The sequence below is a fragment of the Mizuhopecten yessoensis genome, unplaced genomic scaffold, assembly GCF_002113885.1.
Source record: "Mizuhopecten yessoensis strain PY_sf001 unplaced genomic scaffold, ASM211388v2 scaffold11143, whole genome shotgun sequence".
Classification (NCBI taxonomy): domain Eukaryota; kingdom Metazoa; phylum Mollusca; class Bivalvia; order Pectinida; family Pectinidae; genus Mizuhopecten; species Mizuhopecten yessoensis.
Window position 1 is genome coordinate 1,719,838 of NW_018408901.1, and position 17,931 is coordinate 1,737,768.

The 17,931-nt window shown below is 36.4% G+C and overlaps 1 protein-coding gene across 1 annotated transcript in view; it reads right to left on the reverse strand.

Moving 5' to 3' along the window:
• Positions 1 to 10,193: 10,193 nt before the first annotated feature.
• The window catches only part of LOC110466731 (protein FRG1-like), an 8,584-nt gene continuing 846 nt past the window's right edge, over positions 10,194 to 17,931 (reverse strand). Inside the window, exons 2-8 of the mRNA XM_021523451.1 lie at positions 17,093 to 17,181; positions 15,881 to 16,006; positions 14,557 to 14,726; positions 13,771 to 13,875; positions 13,325 to 13,416; positions 12,657 to 12,767; positions 10,194 to 11,398 (exon numbers count right to left, since the gene is read on the reverse strand). Coding sequence (XP_021379126.1) covers positions 11,362 to 11,398; positions 12,657 to 12,767; positions 13,325 to 13,416; positions 13,771 to 13,875; positions 14,557 to 14,726; positions 15,881 to 16,006; positions 17,093 to 17,181 — 730 coding nt within the window. The 3' untranslated portion in view covers positions 10,194 to 11,361. The remainder of the gene's footprint in view (positions 11,399 to 12,656; positions 12,768 to 13,324; positions 13,417 to 13,770; positions 13,876 to 14,556; positions 14,727 to 15,880; positions 16,007 to 17,092; positions 17,182 to 17,931) is intronic.

Here is a 17,931-nt window from a genome sequence, read left to right on the forward strand (position 1 = left end):
ATCGATTTGCACAAAGTTTGCAGCCCTTCATACAAGCATGTTTCTGGTCTTAAATCATCACCCTGGACCTTTTGGTTATTCACGAGAGGTTCTTTAAGTGTGTTTTTTTAGACAATTGACCCCTGTGGCATTGAATATCAGTGAAGGTCATTCATTTGAACAAACTTGGTAACCCTTTATCCCAGCAAACTACTGGCTAAATATCATCACCATGAGCATTTTGGTCATTAAGAAGTTGGTTAAAGTAAAACATTGACGCCGGACGTCGCTTCACGTGATGATGTTATGTTAACGTCGACACCATAAAATGTTCCCCAAGATGACAAAGTTGAATGTATCTGAAGTCCATGTTAGACGTTTCTCGTGGCCGACCACTTTTTGGGTGATCGGTTGTTCAGCGAACTGAATATTTTCTCCATAGTTTCACAATAGTTAAGCTTGTCAAGTTTAACGTTCAAGCAACGTCAGTTTGTGTCATTGGCCAGGAGTATGGTCTTTTGGGAGTGGTAACATTCATTTGTAAGCACATAATTTGACAAAAATAACAGTAACCATTTGTAACCATTTGTCAGGTGGTTACACTCAAGTGTTTTTACAGTATTTCCTTTTTATTTTCAACGTGGTTTTTATGACCAGGGTTCACATATTAGAAATAATATAATGTATAATGTATGCTGTTTTGTATTCAGTGTGTGCTGCACAAAACCACTGACTCATTAGCTGGGAACCTCCAATCAACAAGTGTTTCATCCTTTAATCCCAGGATACTCTCCGGGCGATGCAACCGCAGTGCTGATCAGGCACTACGGGTCAGTGGTTAGATTCAAGCTCCCCTCCCTCTTGACCCAAAGCCAACTGAATGCTTTCTCTGCTGAATAAATAGCTGTTGAAACAGAGGGCATGTGCAGTAAACCAATTAGTTGTGAGTGCACCAAGGTTCTGCTCTTTGTCCACTTTTGATATAATTATAGGTGTGCAACAAGGTTCTGTTCTTGATCCACAGTTGATAGATGTTAACACATATACAGTATGTTGCACCTTGAAAATTGACAATTTGCAAACAAAAATTAATTACACTACATGTGACACTCTCCGGGCATCAAGCACTACTGCCGAGTGGTTAACTGCCAGCTCTTCTCCTCCCTCTTGATCCACAGCCAGCTGGATGCTTTCTCCGCTGACTGTTTTAGTCTCCCAACAGCTCGCTTTCTCTCGCCTCCTTTGATCCCTAGGGCATTATCCGGACGCGTTCTCAACTCATTGTGCGGGGAATCTTTTGGCGCAAATCTCAATCCGGAAAAGCCATGTTTTCCAACCTTAACCTCTGCACTGGCATAGAAGCTCGGTATACTTGGCCTTCTTTCTCTCATATGCCATGTAGCACCTCGACTACCATCGGATTATGAGTACTATGGTCACCAGATTCTTATCTTTCGTAGATCAAATCACAATGTCTTGCCTTTGTGTGGTCTAGACAATCTCTGGGAAGACCAACTTCTTCCCTAAGTCGACCCTCATCTCCCACTGGTCGGACTCGTCTAGGATCAAAGTGGTGATCGATGCTGGCCCCATGCTTGTCTCTCCTGCCTTGATGAAGTGGATCATGGTGTGTGCTCTCTTTCCTTTCTAGTTTTTTACTTCCTTTTCTCACTCTGCAGTGTGGCTGCTAAACCATAAGGACTGTATCATGCCTCCACCTGTATCGGCCCTGTGTTAGTGAAGTCTGGCACGATGACAGGACATATTTCATGGTACCTGGCTTGTCACAGAGCTGGCATCTTGGGTCATCCACTAAACGTCATCTGTGGCGGTTGGTTTGGAGATGGTAGCAGATCATAAACTGACCTCAAAAGAATTTTGAGTCGCAGAGGATCGTACTGTGATTGTCTACCCAAGTCAGCTTCCGCTCTGTTGTGGTCCACTGGTTCAATGCACATTGTCATCCCATTACGACTGATCAAGATCGTCTGTTCTCTTCTTCAGTTTCCTTTATCTCCTTCTGTAATATCTGGCTATTTTCACTTTGACCTGCCGGACCCCAGCGTTGTGGTTTAGACATACCAAGTCCTCGGCTTCCCTCCGTCGTTGTTCCGACAATGTCTGTGTGCTTCAGTCTACTTTCTGGTTGGGACTCTGTCTAGCTTGCTGACCATTTTCTTCCAGTATGTGTCTCTATGCCTGCCCTCCGGATCATGTCGATCTTTCGCATCTCAGTATATTACAAATCTATATTGTAGAAATATAATGCTAAAAATATCGAACAGAACTTTCTTTAGGTATAGCACTAAAGACGGAACACCTACCGTGCTTGATGTAATTCAATCACCCTTCTATAAAGCCTTTAAAACCATGATGCATTGATACTAGTGACAGCTGACATATGTCATGTCTATATATGGACCCGTCGATAAATGTGGTGTATTGGCTGTGGAAATATATCTTATTACTGACATTAACATTTATTGACAAAAGAAGGGGTTCAACAAGAGGCCCAGGGGCCTTAATAACTGACCTGGTATTTTATTTTTCAATTTAAAAACTGCTGAGTACCATACAGGTTTATCAAAGGAGTACAAGAAACAAAGTTGCAAGAAGAACTACATATAAATCTGTTTTGGTGGGAAAGAAAGACACCAAGAAAATGAGTTTCCATGTTATGTCCCAATTTTCCTCTATTTCCCCTCACATGCACCTTTTTATACAAATTAAACAAATTGAGGTTTTTTTCCCTAGGCATTTTGGTTTAAATCCCTTCATTTGTACAGAAGGAAAAATATTAAAACAACTTATTTCAAGCTTTGTCGGAATTTCTTAGCCCTGGGGTGCAGCTATTCTGGATTTTGAAGATTGCTATGATAGCCAAGATAATAAAGTATACTTGAGGTATGAGCACACATTCCCATAGTTCTTTGACCAACTGGGCATTGGCAGTAGTAATCAGCTGGTGTCATGCTGTACTGAATCCAAACATTATATTTAGTCTTGCTCTTGTGTCTGGAACGAATCTGATAACGGATGAGGTTTTGAGAGTGCTGATACACCCATATTTCATAATCTCCATCGTCACTAAGAATTTCACTGATATAGCCTCGAGCTAATGATAACTGGTAGGTGCCGCACGTTGTAGTCTTTAAATATTCCGAATTGAGCTCTGAAAAAATGAATGAAGATGCATCCATCTTTCAAATTCTGACTTTGCTCTCTTTGAGAGAGCTGGTTCTGTGTTCACCCTCTGAGTCAGACAGTTTGTTTTTGTTAGTCGAAACTTCATCTGTTGTGCGAGTTTTCTGTCTTTTCTGTCAGTTTCTGGTGATCTTTGGTAAATTGGTTTCCGTATCCAATTGAGACATGCAGTCACAATCTTTAGCACTCCTCAATTATATCAATAAAGCAATTTGATATTAGTTGAGTTCTAATATATGTCCAATGCTTAAAAATTAATTGTCCTGTCAATGTTAGCCTGTAGATCAGAGTGTTAGCTCTGACCAGGGGTAAGATATGAGGGCATACTGGTATTAATACCAGATGGCTCTAACATTGGCAGCACATCTCTAAAACCACGATCAACGACAACATTGTCGTCCTTGCTTTGGCCAACCATGTGATTTTGTCTATGATTTCTTTTGAAAAGCTTGCATTATTTAAGCTTCCAGGGAATGGTCCTATTGTGTCTGATTGATACTTTGATAAATGCTGATTGAAGGCTGATTGATACTTTGATAAATGTGCGACACTTCTAAAAGCTCATCAATTATTTCGATGACGTACTAAATAATTGAGAAACCAAAGCCTCTCTTCCTTGTAGGATAACCTCTGTACATGGGTTCAGGTCATTGCAAATAAGATGAATTTGTGTGTGAAAATTAACTGATGCCTGGCACGTTTTTGCAGAAGTTTGGATTTGTTTTTCTTCGAATGAAAATTGTTCAAACAAAGATAACATTTTTATGTGAACAGGACCCGTAAAAAAGGTCCTTGATTGTAAGGAAAGGAAAACTACTAGTTTCATCTTCCAAACGTTCAGTTTCAGACTCTCTATTGCGCAGATACCTTATGCAACACTTCAGACAAATACTTATATCTTCATTCGAGCAATCTATACCACTTTTAGTCAGTTTATCCAAAAGCCAATTATATTGTGGATTTATTTTACATTTCTTGTACCTTAACAATTACGAGATTTCTTGAAAGACACGATGGCAACCTTCACCAATATATTAGCAAAAGAACAAGAGGCCCAAGGGCCTTAGTGGTCACCTGAGTTATATCAAAGGTACTGGTAGCTTTATTTTATTGTTTAGATGTGATGTGGAAATCAGCATGTAAACTAAGTGAAATACAATACTACTGTCATGTCATCAAAGGATAAGAATTTTAAAATATTGGTAAATGTTCCCTTTGGGGCCCCACTCTAGCCCCTGGGGATGGGGTAGGAACCCCAATTTTACAATGTAATACCCTCATTCACCAAAGATGATTCTGACTAAGTTTGAGTACTTTTCTGCTGAAAATGGATAAAATATACCCAAAAGTGTTATTTCCCTATATAAACAATAGTAAACTTTATCCCCACCCCAAGGGAGAACGGATGGCTCGGGTGTCCTGAAATTTACAACTTAAATAAAGCTCCTGATGATCTTTTTTCCATGCAGAGAAAATGACTGTAGTACCTCTGAGTCTGGAGAAGAAGGTTTTTGAATTATTGGTTAATTTTCCCTTTGGGGCCCCGCCCCGGCCCCAAGGGTTGGGGTAGGTGTCTCAATTTTACAATTTGAAACCCTCCTCCAAGGATAATTCTCATCAAGTAAAATAATTTCCTACTGAAAATTGTCAAAATATACCCAAAAGTGTTATTTCGCTCAATAATTTATAGTAAACAATACCCCCGCCCCAAGGGAGAACGGATAGCTCAGGGGTCCTAAAATTCACAATTTAAATAAAGCCCCTGATGCTCTTTCTTTCCATGCAGAGAAAATGACTGTAGTACCTCTGAGTCTAGAGAGGAAGATTTTTGAAATATTGGTTAATTTTCCCTTTGGGGCCCCGCCCTGGCCCCAAGGGTTGGGGTAGGAATCCTAATTTTACAATTTTGTAGCCTCATCTTCCAATAATGGTTCTGACCCAGTTTGAAAAAATTCCATCAACTGGTTCTGGAGAAGTTGAAAATGTAAAAAGTTTACGCACGACGGACGAGGCACAACGACGGACGGAAAGCGATTAGAATAGGTCACTTGTGCAAAGCTCAGGTGACCTAAAAATTCTAAAAGCAACGCTAAAAGAAAACTCTGATGATAAAATGTATAAAAAAATAACAAAATGTATAAGAACAAATTCTAAAAAGTGACCAGGATATTACATTTGATGTCAAAATTGATTGTTAACCAAAACTTTATCAATCACGCCAAGTGATGAAGCAAATCTTAATTTGGAACTGTTTGTGACCTAGCCTGCATTTAAAGGTTTATTGTAGGCTTGCAACGAATTTCATTACCAATTACCTGTAAACAGTAGCATTGCTTTCTGGTGGACGCCAGGGAATTGTCTAAGGCCTTCACCTTTTTGGGTACACAGGGTACTTATTTGTGCAAAATGAATACTTTCCACCACTTTTTTTGGACTGAATTTTTGCAAACATACTTAAAATAACACCACTTCTTCATACTATGAAAATGTTAAGTATACAAGAATATTGAGAATAAAAAATATTGTATTTTACATTAAAATTTTCACAAAATGATCTATTATCCATACATTCTGAATGATAAGTATATTATTTCAGCATCACATGAAAGAAATTGTTCTCTCCCAAGTATAATGATGAACAAAAATGTTTTATTCCGAAAAATTCATTCCGGCAGCTAATCCATTTTTCGACCCCCATGCTGTAATTAGGTTAACTAATCATCTAAATAATTAGTAGGGTAATTCAAAGAATAACACCGGATGTATAAGGGATTGAAAAAGTTAATACAGCAGCATAAATCTCGTAGCACTTCTGAAACGAAACTTTGAGGCTTATAATATTGTGAGTTTCATGTAAAGATGAAGATCCGATTCCTCTTAAGGATCCCCGTCCCAGCCAGAGCAAAACACTAAAGAATTCCAGTCGTTTTTCAGTATTAGAGTCACCTGAACCTGATTACCATTTCGACAATGCTGTTATCATCCTTTGAATAGATTTCGTTCGGATAATGTTTCGACTACAGAGTTGTGTACCTTGCGGTGAAAATTTCCAATAGCGAAAGTGTGGGCAAAAAAAGCTGTCGTGACAATGTAAATAACGTCGTGGCAGCGATGGCCGACATGCAAGCCCAACACAAAATCTACCGTTTTATATGTAAACTAAACGCATTAACTGACAATAATAACAACAATGATGTCCAATATCAACTGCTAGACCACGACTAAGCAATGAAACAAAGTGACACTCGTTCACACATTGAAGCGACGCTGGCTACTGAGGCCCCTACTAAGCTTACTGACAATTTTACTGACGAGCCAACACCGACGTCCGATGAGGATCCTTCACGAATACGCCAATAATTTTTTAACCTGGTTGCAGGGTAGACGAGTGGTTGAACTCGCGATATTATCTGAATACCTGGACCAGAAAGGTTGTAAGGAATGCGGTACTACATTTTAGGCTACGGTTTTATACCCAACAGGAAAGACATTTTGGCCAGGGAAGTATTTTATACATCACAATAGTTAGGATTATATTAAATGTGTAGCAAAACTGGACTGGGTCCATTGTAGGTGACCAGATAGTTCAATTGGTAGAGCATCTGTCTAGAGGCGGAGGGTCCCGGATTCGACCCCGATCTGGACGTGCGTTTTTCCTCTCCTGTTACATTTGGTGCCCAACGAAATATACCCACAGAAGACGGTATAGGGTATTGTGTGGCTTTCGGGCTAGAAGACTTTGTTAAAGGAGGGATGAATGTAGCGGAACTGGACTCGGTCGATCGTCGGCGACCAGATAGTTCAATTGGTAGAGCATCCGTCTAGAGTTTAAGAGGGTCCCTGGTTCGAACCCCGGTCTGTCCGTGCCTTATTCCTCTCCTGTTACACATGTATAAGCTTATGCCCAATAAGCCTATATTTCAAGTTCATTTTTTATATTACATACAACAGTGTTATTTTTTTACAATGTGATATTTTTATACCACAATATCGCATGTTGTTATTTGTACATAATGTAAAAGTTTATTATTGTTGTATAGTGTGATATTCGTTAAACCACGATATATGTTGTTATCTGTATATAATGACAAAGTTTATTATGGCTATATAGTGTGATATTTTTTATATCACAATATGGTATGTTGTTATCTGTACATAATGTGAAAGTTTATTATTGTTTTGTTCAGAATGAAAAAGTTTATAACTGTTGTATATAGTGTGATTTTTTTATATCACAACATAGTATGTTATTTGTACATTATGTAGAAATTTATTTATGTTGTGTAAAGTATGTGGAACTTTGTTATTGTTGTGACACTTTTGCTATGACACAGTAAAGTACATTGTTATATTCATACACAATGTGCAATTTTGTTTTATATTGGTTATTACATTTGAAGTGATTATATTGGTTGGTAATGCCTACTGTATTATATTCGTATATAAAAGTATATTGTATGTTGTAAATTGTATATATGACTTTGTGGGATTTAGAATTATTATTGGTACAAATGTAAGAGTTGTCTCTCTTTTTTGTTTAGTTTTATTGTATCTTTATAATTTTTTGTATAATAAGATATTTATTTTTTGTCACGTATATTTTCTTTTGTTGTCCTAAACGTGTTGCATTGGCACTCGGAATTGTATTGTTTCATGTAACGGGCATTTTTGTTTGTTTTTGTATTATTGTTAGAAAATTACTCAGTTTTTTTTTGTTTTGTTCATCAATATTGACATTGTTATAATTTTGTATGTGTTATATTTCTAATCAACCATTGTTGCATCAAATAAAATATATTTTGTTTCATTTTGTTCCATTGAATAAAAAATCAAAAAATCAAAAAAAATCATAATACATGTATCCCAAAAAGTCTGAAGAAACTACCGCAAGGTATGGGTTACTGTTCAGAAATGATTTGGTTATGAAATAGCAATGCCGTAGAAAAAAAAACAATGCCTCATTACATGTTAAGATGGAGGGACGGGGATCCTTAAATACAGTTGATTGATGTATGACAGCTGGAAAATAGTTTTGATTTTGTCCTTTTTTCGTTTTCTCCAAAAGAATTGCATATTTTAGCATTTTCTACAAGAAGAATTTATCATGAATAACAACTTATGCAATAATCATTGGTAAACCTGAAATTGTTATTCAGGAAGCACTTAAATTCTTAGCAAAATCACATTGTTTCAAATTTCGACCAATCAGATGCCACGGAGGACATTTTTGCAGGTTGCTCGAAACATTTCTTGCACAACTACATATTACCACCTATACTCATGCAAACTTTCTTTGGAATTTTCCATTTAGTTTCCGAGAAAATGGTAGACCAGCTCTCGACTAGTCAGAGACCATTTCCCAAGTCATACTGTAAGTGTCAAATTTGTTAACATTTTAAACAGCTTCTTCTGAATAACAAAGAGGCTTTATGTTATATTAGTTTGGTAGCATGCTCAGATGAAAGGATATATTTTTTTCTTCTTAGAAATGACATAAACCAACATTCAAGGTCATAGAGGTCAAATGTGCTAAAACTTTAAACGACTTTTAGCAATAACTAAGAAATATATGGTAATATTTTGCCAGTATCACTAACCTGCATCACATGTAAACTCATGAAACACATCATAACAAGCGCCACAATGACACATCTTGAGAACAACAACATATTATATGACCTACAACACGGCTTTAGATCCTCCAGATCCTGTGAAACGCAGCTCACCACATTCATACACGATCTCGCATCAAACAACAACATCAACAAACAGACAGACATCATCACCAAAGCTTTCGACAAAGTCCCAAACAAATGACTACAGTACAAACTTAAATATTACGGGATAACAGGGAACACACATCGTGGATTACAGACTTTCTCTCATTCTGCACCCAAACAGTAGTACTTGAGGGCAAACAATCAGACAAAATACAAGTAACCTCTGGGGTACCTCAAGGATTCTGTTTGGGCCCCATCCTCTTCCTCATCTACATCAATGACTTCCACGAGAACAGTAAACTTAGCCTATTTGCAGACGATAAACAACAAAGAAGATACATTAAAACTACAACATGACCTTGACGCAGCAGGACAAAGGGAGACGGACTGTCTAATGAAATTTCACCCTGACAAATGCAACATACTCAACATTACACCGAAACACAACAAAAAGCACTATGACTACAAACTCCACAACCACACATTACACCAAGTAGAATCCAGCAAATACTTAGGCTTTACATTACAAATTAACCTACAATGGGACAAACATATTAACAACATCACAGCCAATGCCAAAAGGTCCCTAGGTTTTCTAAAACGCAACTTAAAAATAAACTCACCACATATGAAAGAACACGCATATAAAGCACTAGTCAGACCAAAACTTGAATACTGCTCTTCCATTTGGGATCCACACAACAAAAACCAAATTAAACAAATAGAAAAAAAACACAACGAAGAGCAGCACGCTACGTAAACAACAGATATACCACAACACCAGCTCAGTAACAGACATGATCCACAAACTACAATGGCCAACACTACAAACACGGTGCTTTCACACAAGAATGATCCTTTTTTACAAAATTGTACACCAAATCGTAGCTATAAGCCCAACATATATACTCACAGCTGTAGACCCTAGAACCAGACATGCACACCCTCACGCATACAAACACATATCTGCTACAAAGGACACCTACAAATATTCATTCTTTCCACATACAATAACACAAGAATCTCCTTCCCATAGTAGCAGTACAATGCGCAACACTAGAGGACTTCAAGGCACGTATACCCTATGCAGCCCTTGAAGCCCTCATCGCATGCTAAAACATATGCCAGCTTTTACCTTTTATCTATACCTTGCACAAAAAAAACACCAAAAAAAACAACTAATCACTGTAAATAACCACTTTTTTCACGCCTCTGTGACAGGACCCCCGAGGGCATAATCGTCATTATTGATGGAGCCCCAGCACCCTAAAGAAGAAGAGAAGAGTAGCATATGGAGATGACAGAGTTTTATTCAGTATAAAGGCCTTGATCATAATATTATGTTTTAAGCATGATGGAATGAAGGGCTTTAAACTTTGTTGAAATGAAAAACCTTGATCCACGTTTTAGCTCATGGATATCAAATATAAACCAATGCACTCATCATTTGAAACAGGAAGATTATTGCTGTTGCGTAGCTTGTAATCAAGTTCATATTAAAACAGGTTTGTTTGCAATCTCTCCGAAACATTTTTCTTTATTTTTATCATTTTTGGTCCCCTTCAAATGGACACCACATTCGTCGCTTCATAAGATCATGGTAATGGAAACAACAGATCCTGTTTATTTCTAATACCATGGAATTTGCTTTATTGTGCTGAGAAATCAGAATTTTACCGCGTGTGGAAGTGTTCACATTATGACTTTTAAACTGATTGCAGTGTGGAAATTTTAGTTATTGTAATGGTTCAGAAATCTATATAATCTATCATATTAATAATTTATTTAATTTATTAACAAATATTTGCCTGTGGATATTTTCAAGCCAATTTACTTGACACGAAAAAAGGCACGCATTTCCACACTTCGAAAATTATTGAAGTATTCGTAAATTTACATACATATTTTGTTAAATAAAGCACATATATGGGATCCAGATGGACAGGACCTCTCAAAGAGGGGTAGTCTACATGTATGGGTTGAGCCCTCAACACATAAATGAACTAAGGACAACTCCAAACCACTATTACTGTCATCAAGATAAGTATATAAAAAGTTATAACTACCAAACCCATGTCTTGATTCAATCACAAACTCGCTCACCATTTTATTCTGACACCTTTACAACAAGGGATATATACCCTTCACTGACAGCTTTTATAAACATGATATCTACAGTTTTTGCCAGCAGTATATGGCAGCTCCGCTACACTAAAAAGGCACCAATCCTGAGGCAATGTACCTTCCAGTCTTACGGTCCTGTACAGTCACTTTCCTGCCATCTTTCCACATCACATGGCATAATGACGGAGGAATCCACTGGTTACGTAATGTTGCTTCTGTCTTGTCATCCTTGTCATGCAGATACATGACTTAAGTTAATTGGAAGCAGAAGAGAGGTAACCCTTCCATGATTTACTTCCATCGTCATTTCTGGATTTGAATTCTAGTGGTGATGTTATTTACAGTAACGGTCTGCTTTCAGCTTTTCTCGTCTGTGAAAAGAAAAAGATCATATAAAATCAACCATATCAATACATAGAATTTTCTACCCAAAAACCTGAGGATCTGCACATCTTTAGAACAGTTTAGGGCGGGCTTATCTCCCCTTACTGTGCAGACCGTGTCATCAGACTAATTGTGATTGTGGATTTTATCTGACCTAGTATTGTCATGCACACACAGATTCGTCATCATTCCACATCAGGAATTTGAATCTTAACGGGAGAAAGAAGAAGAAGCAGAAGATAACTGATTAACTCATTCAACCCTGAAGACACATTTGAACTCTTCCAATTCAAAGGTTGGAATAGTACATTGTGAAATTCAAGGGGTGAATAAGTTCAAGCTTTTCTCGTCTGTGAAAAGAAAAAGATCATATAAAATCAACCATATCCATACATAACTGATTAACGCATTCACCCCTGAAGACACATTTGAACTCTTCCTATTCAAAAGTTGGAATATTTCATTGTAAAATTTCAGGGGTGAATGAGTTAAAGGTTCTCAACACAAACACATTTACATTCTCAGATCTGATATATCAGCAGGAAATACAGGAAATATTGTAAAACAGAGTGTGGGGTTTTTTACTTGTTCAATTGAGCTATAAATAAACACATTTATCAGCTTCTTTATGTGGTTTATACAGTTCTCTCAGAAGTAGTATAAAGTCACTTAAAAAGCTTATATGGTTTCCTTAGATGGTGTAATATGTGGTTCCCCAAGTGACTTCTACGGCTCCCTTAAGAGACCTATATATTAAATATATTTATTAACATTTCACATACATGTATCCATGTTTCAATTATCTACCATGCTTTAAAATAAGCCCATACCTTTAGATAAATATGTGGTTTTTTTAAAGCACAATTTGTTCAGGTTGATTATCGAAAACATCGGAGCTATCATGAAAATGAACCTTCCTATGAAGTTTGAAGTTAATCCATTGAAAACTACTCGACATGTTGAGTGGACACTTTTGGCAAATAAATAAAGGATCATAACTCTTTGAATACAGCCCAATAATTGCAATTATCGAACTTGTCTGAGCTTTCATGGCAATGAACCTTTCTATGAAGTTTGAAGTTAATTTGTAGAAAAATACCAGAGATATCTACCGCACACCGTTAGCACACGCCCACCTATCCGCTCACATGATAACATAATACATCCCGTCATTCGAAGGGGGTATTAAAAGTTCTAGTCAAACTGATAATAAATAAGAACTGAATCACCATAAACTTTACCCACCTGTCTAGCATACACTCGTGAAGGGTACCAGTTGTCTTTGCTTTCTTCAGATTGGAAAGATCCTCTGCACTTATTTTTAATCTCCTATCCTGGAAACTTTGAAATTTTTTTCTGAAAAAAAATGGAATTTCAAGTTAGTACAAACCTGGATCTCATTTTTCAGAAAAGATGAGGCCATGTCTAAAATTGTTCTATTTTTTCACATAATTAGTATTTCGAAGATTGTAGTTTATCATATATTTACAACTAATGAAAATGTTTCCAAACAATTCACTTAAACTTTAAGAAATATCAATTCTCAACCTGTTTTTGTTATTTATCTTTTAACTTATGTAGCCGTATGATCTTTTGTGACATAAAATTATTTTGTTAAATTACTGGAGACCTTTATCAAATCATAAAAAGTTCCTAGACTTGTTTTCATTTCATGAGATTTTTGAAATTCATCACAATTTTTCATTCTAGCTTGTCAGAATCAAACTGAAATGAAAAAATTATAAGAATTTTTTTTTGTAAAACTCATTTAAAATGGAAGCTCATGTAAAATCTTATATATTTCACAGATTTGTTTTATGTGGACAAACTTTTGTGAAATAAGAATTATACATTATATTGCACAGCTTTCATAGAACACAAAATGTTTTAAACTGATGAATACTTGTACTAACACATAGTTGATTTCAGCATCTTTCAGTTTGCCTCTCTCCTCTACAGGTATGTGAGCTAGTGGGTCAACCTCATCTTTCACACTCATGCGTATCTAGTAAATAAAAACATATGGTCATGTCAATATCAAAAACCCAATGATTTCTGTTACTTTTATCAACTCTAGAATAAGCAACTGGATTAGGCCTGACATTGTCAGTATCATCAAAATTATTCCTTCACATTAAATTTTCAGTGTCTTAAGAAAGCTTGCATAGGAATCTAGAAAATAATAGTGAATGGAAAATATTTGAAAAAAAAATATTGATGCAATGAAAGACACAAAGGCATGTTTGATGTTAAAGAATCGGTAGAGATAGCATGTGAAGGTCTGTGTCAGAGCAAAGGTCCCTATCATCTCTTCATTGACATTGTATATTTTGTATCAGAAATAACTGTAAGAGCCTACTTGTATCATCTCCTCGGGCCCTGCCTTAGAGCTTGCACACATGATCTTGTCATCAGAGGTACAGGACATAAACCTTCCGTTACAGCCGTTGAGGGCCATCTTTCCCTGTATTAAACAAACAACCATGTAACTTCTGGTGATAACCCTGTAGTTCGTCATGAAATTCAGTAGCTCAAGAGGTTGTTCTCCGAACTCAGTACTTGTGCATCTTATCTATTATAATGCAGGATTTGTCCCATTAATGTTTCGTTTCTTTGTTCTTGAACGAGACAGTGAAATCCACATTGGCAAAACTTATGACTGATATATAGATATATTATAGATCTATAATGTAATTCAGAGTCCGCCTGAAGAAGCACAGAGAGCAGAAAGACCTAGCGGTCAATCTTGGATACTTCATATTTTATTCTATATTTTAGATATATATATATATATATAAAGTTTTAAACATCAGTGTTACCAAATATGTATGAAAATGTTTAAACATGCATGTGAATGTAGAAATAGCAATAAAATAAAACACTTGAAGACCATATCCCATTAGCACTTTCGCCCATCTTGGGTCTCTTCAGTAGATTTTCTGAAGAACTCCAACATGGATGAAACTACCAACAAGATATAGTGTCTTAAGTTTTTTTAATTTATATATATATATAGATAATAAAGTAATAAAGATCCTGTAAGTATACTATACATAGACAAATTAATCCCGGGCAATTTTGTACAAAAAGGCTAGAGAGTGAAGATTTCAACAAATTTAGAAAACAAGGCATTTGTAGCACCTACCTCTTGGAAAACAGGTTCCCATTGTTCCCGGGAACCAATGGCATCAGACTTTCCTATCACCGAGCCGTCAGTATCAATGCTCAGGTATTTGCCGTAGCCAGACTTGATGGCAATTTTTGTCTCGTTTATCTTGATGGCTGTGAATACTTCTTCAGGGTCGGGTACATCACCTAAGGACATACATCACTGTTTTTAACTTAAGTATGCAAGTAATTGCCTCTGTCTCTGAAGCAAATCAAAATTTCGGAATTGTCAGTAGCTTTGTTTAGTGAACAACACTACAAGCTTCTGACTTGCTTCAAAAGACTACCATATATAGGCGAAATGTCCCAGGTCGATTGACATATGAAATATGCGATTTTTTCACACCATTGTACAGACTGCAAAGGTAAACAATACAAATCGCTCACTCTATTATAGCTTGACAAAGGGACCAGTCGGTCCCGAAATGTTGTGACAGTTTTAATACATGTATACATTGTGTAAAGTAACACTATATATTCCCAAACTGATGAAACTTACTGAAGTTACCCGTATATCATAGATTAAAATCTGTTAATGAGTCTCCTCACAAATTAACACAAAAAGTGTTGCAAATTTTAAGTAATGTACAATATTTTAAACAAATACAAAGACCCCAAACAAGAGGCCCATGGGCCTTAACGGTCACCTGAGTCTACAATATTTTTTGTTGTTGTTGAAATATGTACCAATTTGAGTAAAAAATAGTATAATGTTAACTTAACTTTGTCAGGACCATGAGCTGATCATTCCTAGACCAATTTTAAGTGAGATCGGCCTATTAGAACTTAGTAGCAAAATAGCGGCCATGGCAGCCAAATTGTATTTCTGATTGACCCGAAAAATAACAACACTTTGTCAGGACCATGAGGCGATCATTCCTACCAACTTTCAGTTCAATCGGCCCAGCAGAACTTGACTTTAAGTTTGAAATGTAAAATGTTAACGGACGACGGACGACGGACGACGACGGACGAAAACGGATAGCAATACGTCACTTGAGCTAAAGCTCAGGTGACCTAAAAATACTATAATGCTTGCTGCTTCTTTCATTTTAAAAATTTGATAGACAACAACCGAAACTGAACATGCTTAAAATTTCAAGATTATAATTCAGACTGAAAATTCATAAACATGTACAGATAAAAAGAATCCTCAACAATCATCAACATCACTGCACAACAACAAATAGGTGTAGTTTACTGGACACAGGTTTGGTGCTCTAGTCAGAAATGAAGTAATAAATAGGGAGAAACTTAAAACAAAACACATAAAAAGAACATGTTTCTCTGTGGATTTGTACCTGGTAGATGCTGATTGCCAAGTTTCAGACTGCCATTGTCTTGTGGACAGATGTAGCGCTGTTCTCTCATCTCCACGACAACCATTCCGCTAATGTCATCTAATTTTTGTCCCTTCCACCAACCTCCTGTACAAAGAAGACAAAATAATTGATGTTAACTATTTTTGTGCACTCAACTTTTAGCACATTATTGAATATAAACAGATAAGCACATTGATGAATCGGCCTGAAGATATGTGAAATAGAACAATATTAGGGTTCTTCAATTGGAGCATTCATAAATTCAGGCAAAAATCAAAGCATGCATGAAAAGCACTAAAATAGCACCACCACTAAAACAGAGTATTTCATTAACAGATTTAAGAGTATAAAATACATACATGTAATGATACATCATACAAGCAAATGTCTTCAATTCAAAAGATCTTTTACATGACACATATCAAAGATGACAATACAATACATACCTTAACCGGTAGCTTAATTTTTACAAAAAGTCTTTTGGAAACCAGTCTAATATAATCTGTGAGTATTATGACATCCCTTTTACAGTTCTTTATCATCCTATAAATCTGTGTATTCTGACACCCTGTCTAATCTAAGTGATCTTTGAATCCCATGAAGTGTCACATTAGACAGGTGTCACTACAGTACTTTGCAACATACTTAAGTTAGAATTAAGTTGAAATAGTTTTACTGGGGATTTTGTTAACAGTGGTATATTTTCATAGAATATTTCTCGTCAGTGTTGAATAAAATAAACTGCATTCTGTTCATACAAAGTTCTAAATTTCTGAAGTGTATTGCAGAAAAATTGAAAAAATGAATGTAAGCACGTTAAGATTTGTGTTATCTATAATCTTGTTTCCCAAACAAAATGCAGTTGAATTCTTATTTTTTTCCATCAATTTTGTCAATAGAATTAAAACGATTCTTAACTTTTGTATTTGTACTGCAAACTGCAAGAATTTGTTTTGAAATGCTTGGGACAGCCAACTACATTTTGACAAGATCCCTGTAATAATTTTGATGTCCAAATTGTAATGACATCATGAAGGATTTATGGTCTAATTAATTATTACTGTTTTTTTTTGTACCAGGTAAGTTCATATAGTAGCGATGCAGAACAAAATTAAACATAAGCAATTTGAATTAACTTTTATGAGAAACAAAGTTGACGACACTGATGCTTTTTGGCTTATTTTGTGTTACCATGATCTGCCAAATCTGATGTGTCTTTGGGATTTGAGCTCCCTGCTGCATCTTCATCATCATGCTTTCTTTTTCTGTGTTTTTTATGCCTGTAAATGAAAGTGTTGAGAGTGTTTATATTTTTTTGTTTAAATTAACCAAACAGCTGGATGCAAATTCAGAACTTTGGTCAATTCTATTGTTTAAGGCTAGCTTATACAAAGTAAAAGGAACTTGAGGCAAAGTGTCATTATATTTTATCTTAACACTAATTACGGAAACACAAAAGAAGCTTAATTGACCTATGAGTTATAATAATTGTTAATGCATGTATACAGTCCTAAATAAGCCAAATAAAAGATCACAAGCATATTTTCCCTCTATATCTCTACTCCTATAACATAAGAGGCTGCTGTTTGGCCTTTTTTCTATCAAATTTGATTTTACTGACTGCGACGTTACTCAGCGCCTAGGCCTGTAAAAAGTATCAAGTTGTAATGCTATGCATTTTATTAGCCTTGGCTTGTGGTCAGAGTTTTATTTGAAGATAGTAGCTAAGTAGTCATAGATATGTAACAGGAAAGAGAATAGTGTGCTTCCACCGGGGATCGAACCCTCGATCTCCAGGTTCCTAGTCTGACGCTCTACCACTGAGCTAAAGGGAAATTCCCCCTAGCTCGAAGCTAGAAGGCGACCTTAATCCTATGTACAATTGAACCCTGCCACACTACTCCCCCCTTTTTAAATGTGTTCGCCCTCGAACACCACAACCCAGGTTCTAACTCCCTGTCACCACAGGGAGGGCCACGGACACCATTTGTAACAGGAAAGAGAATAGTGTGCTTCCACCGGGGATCGAA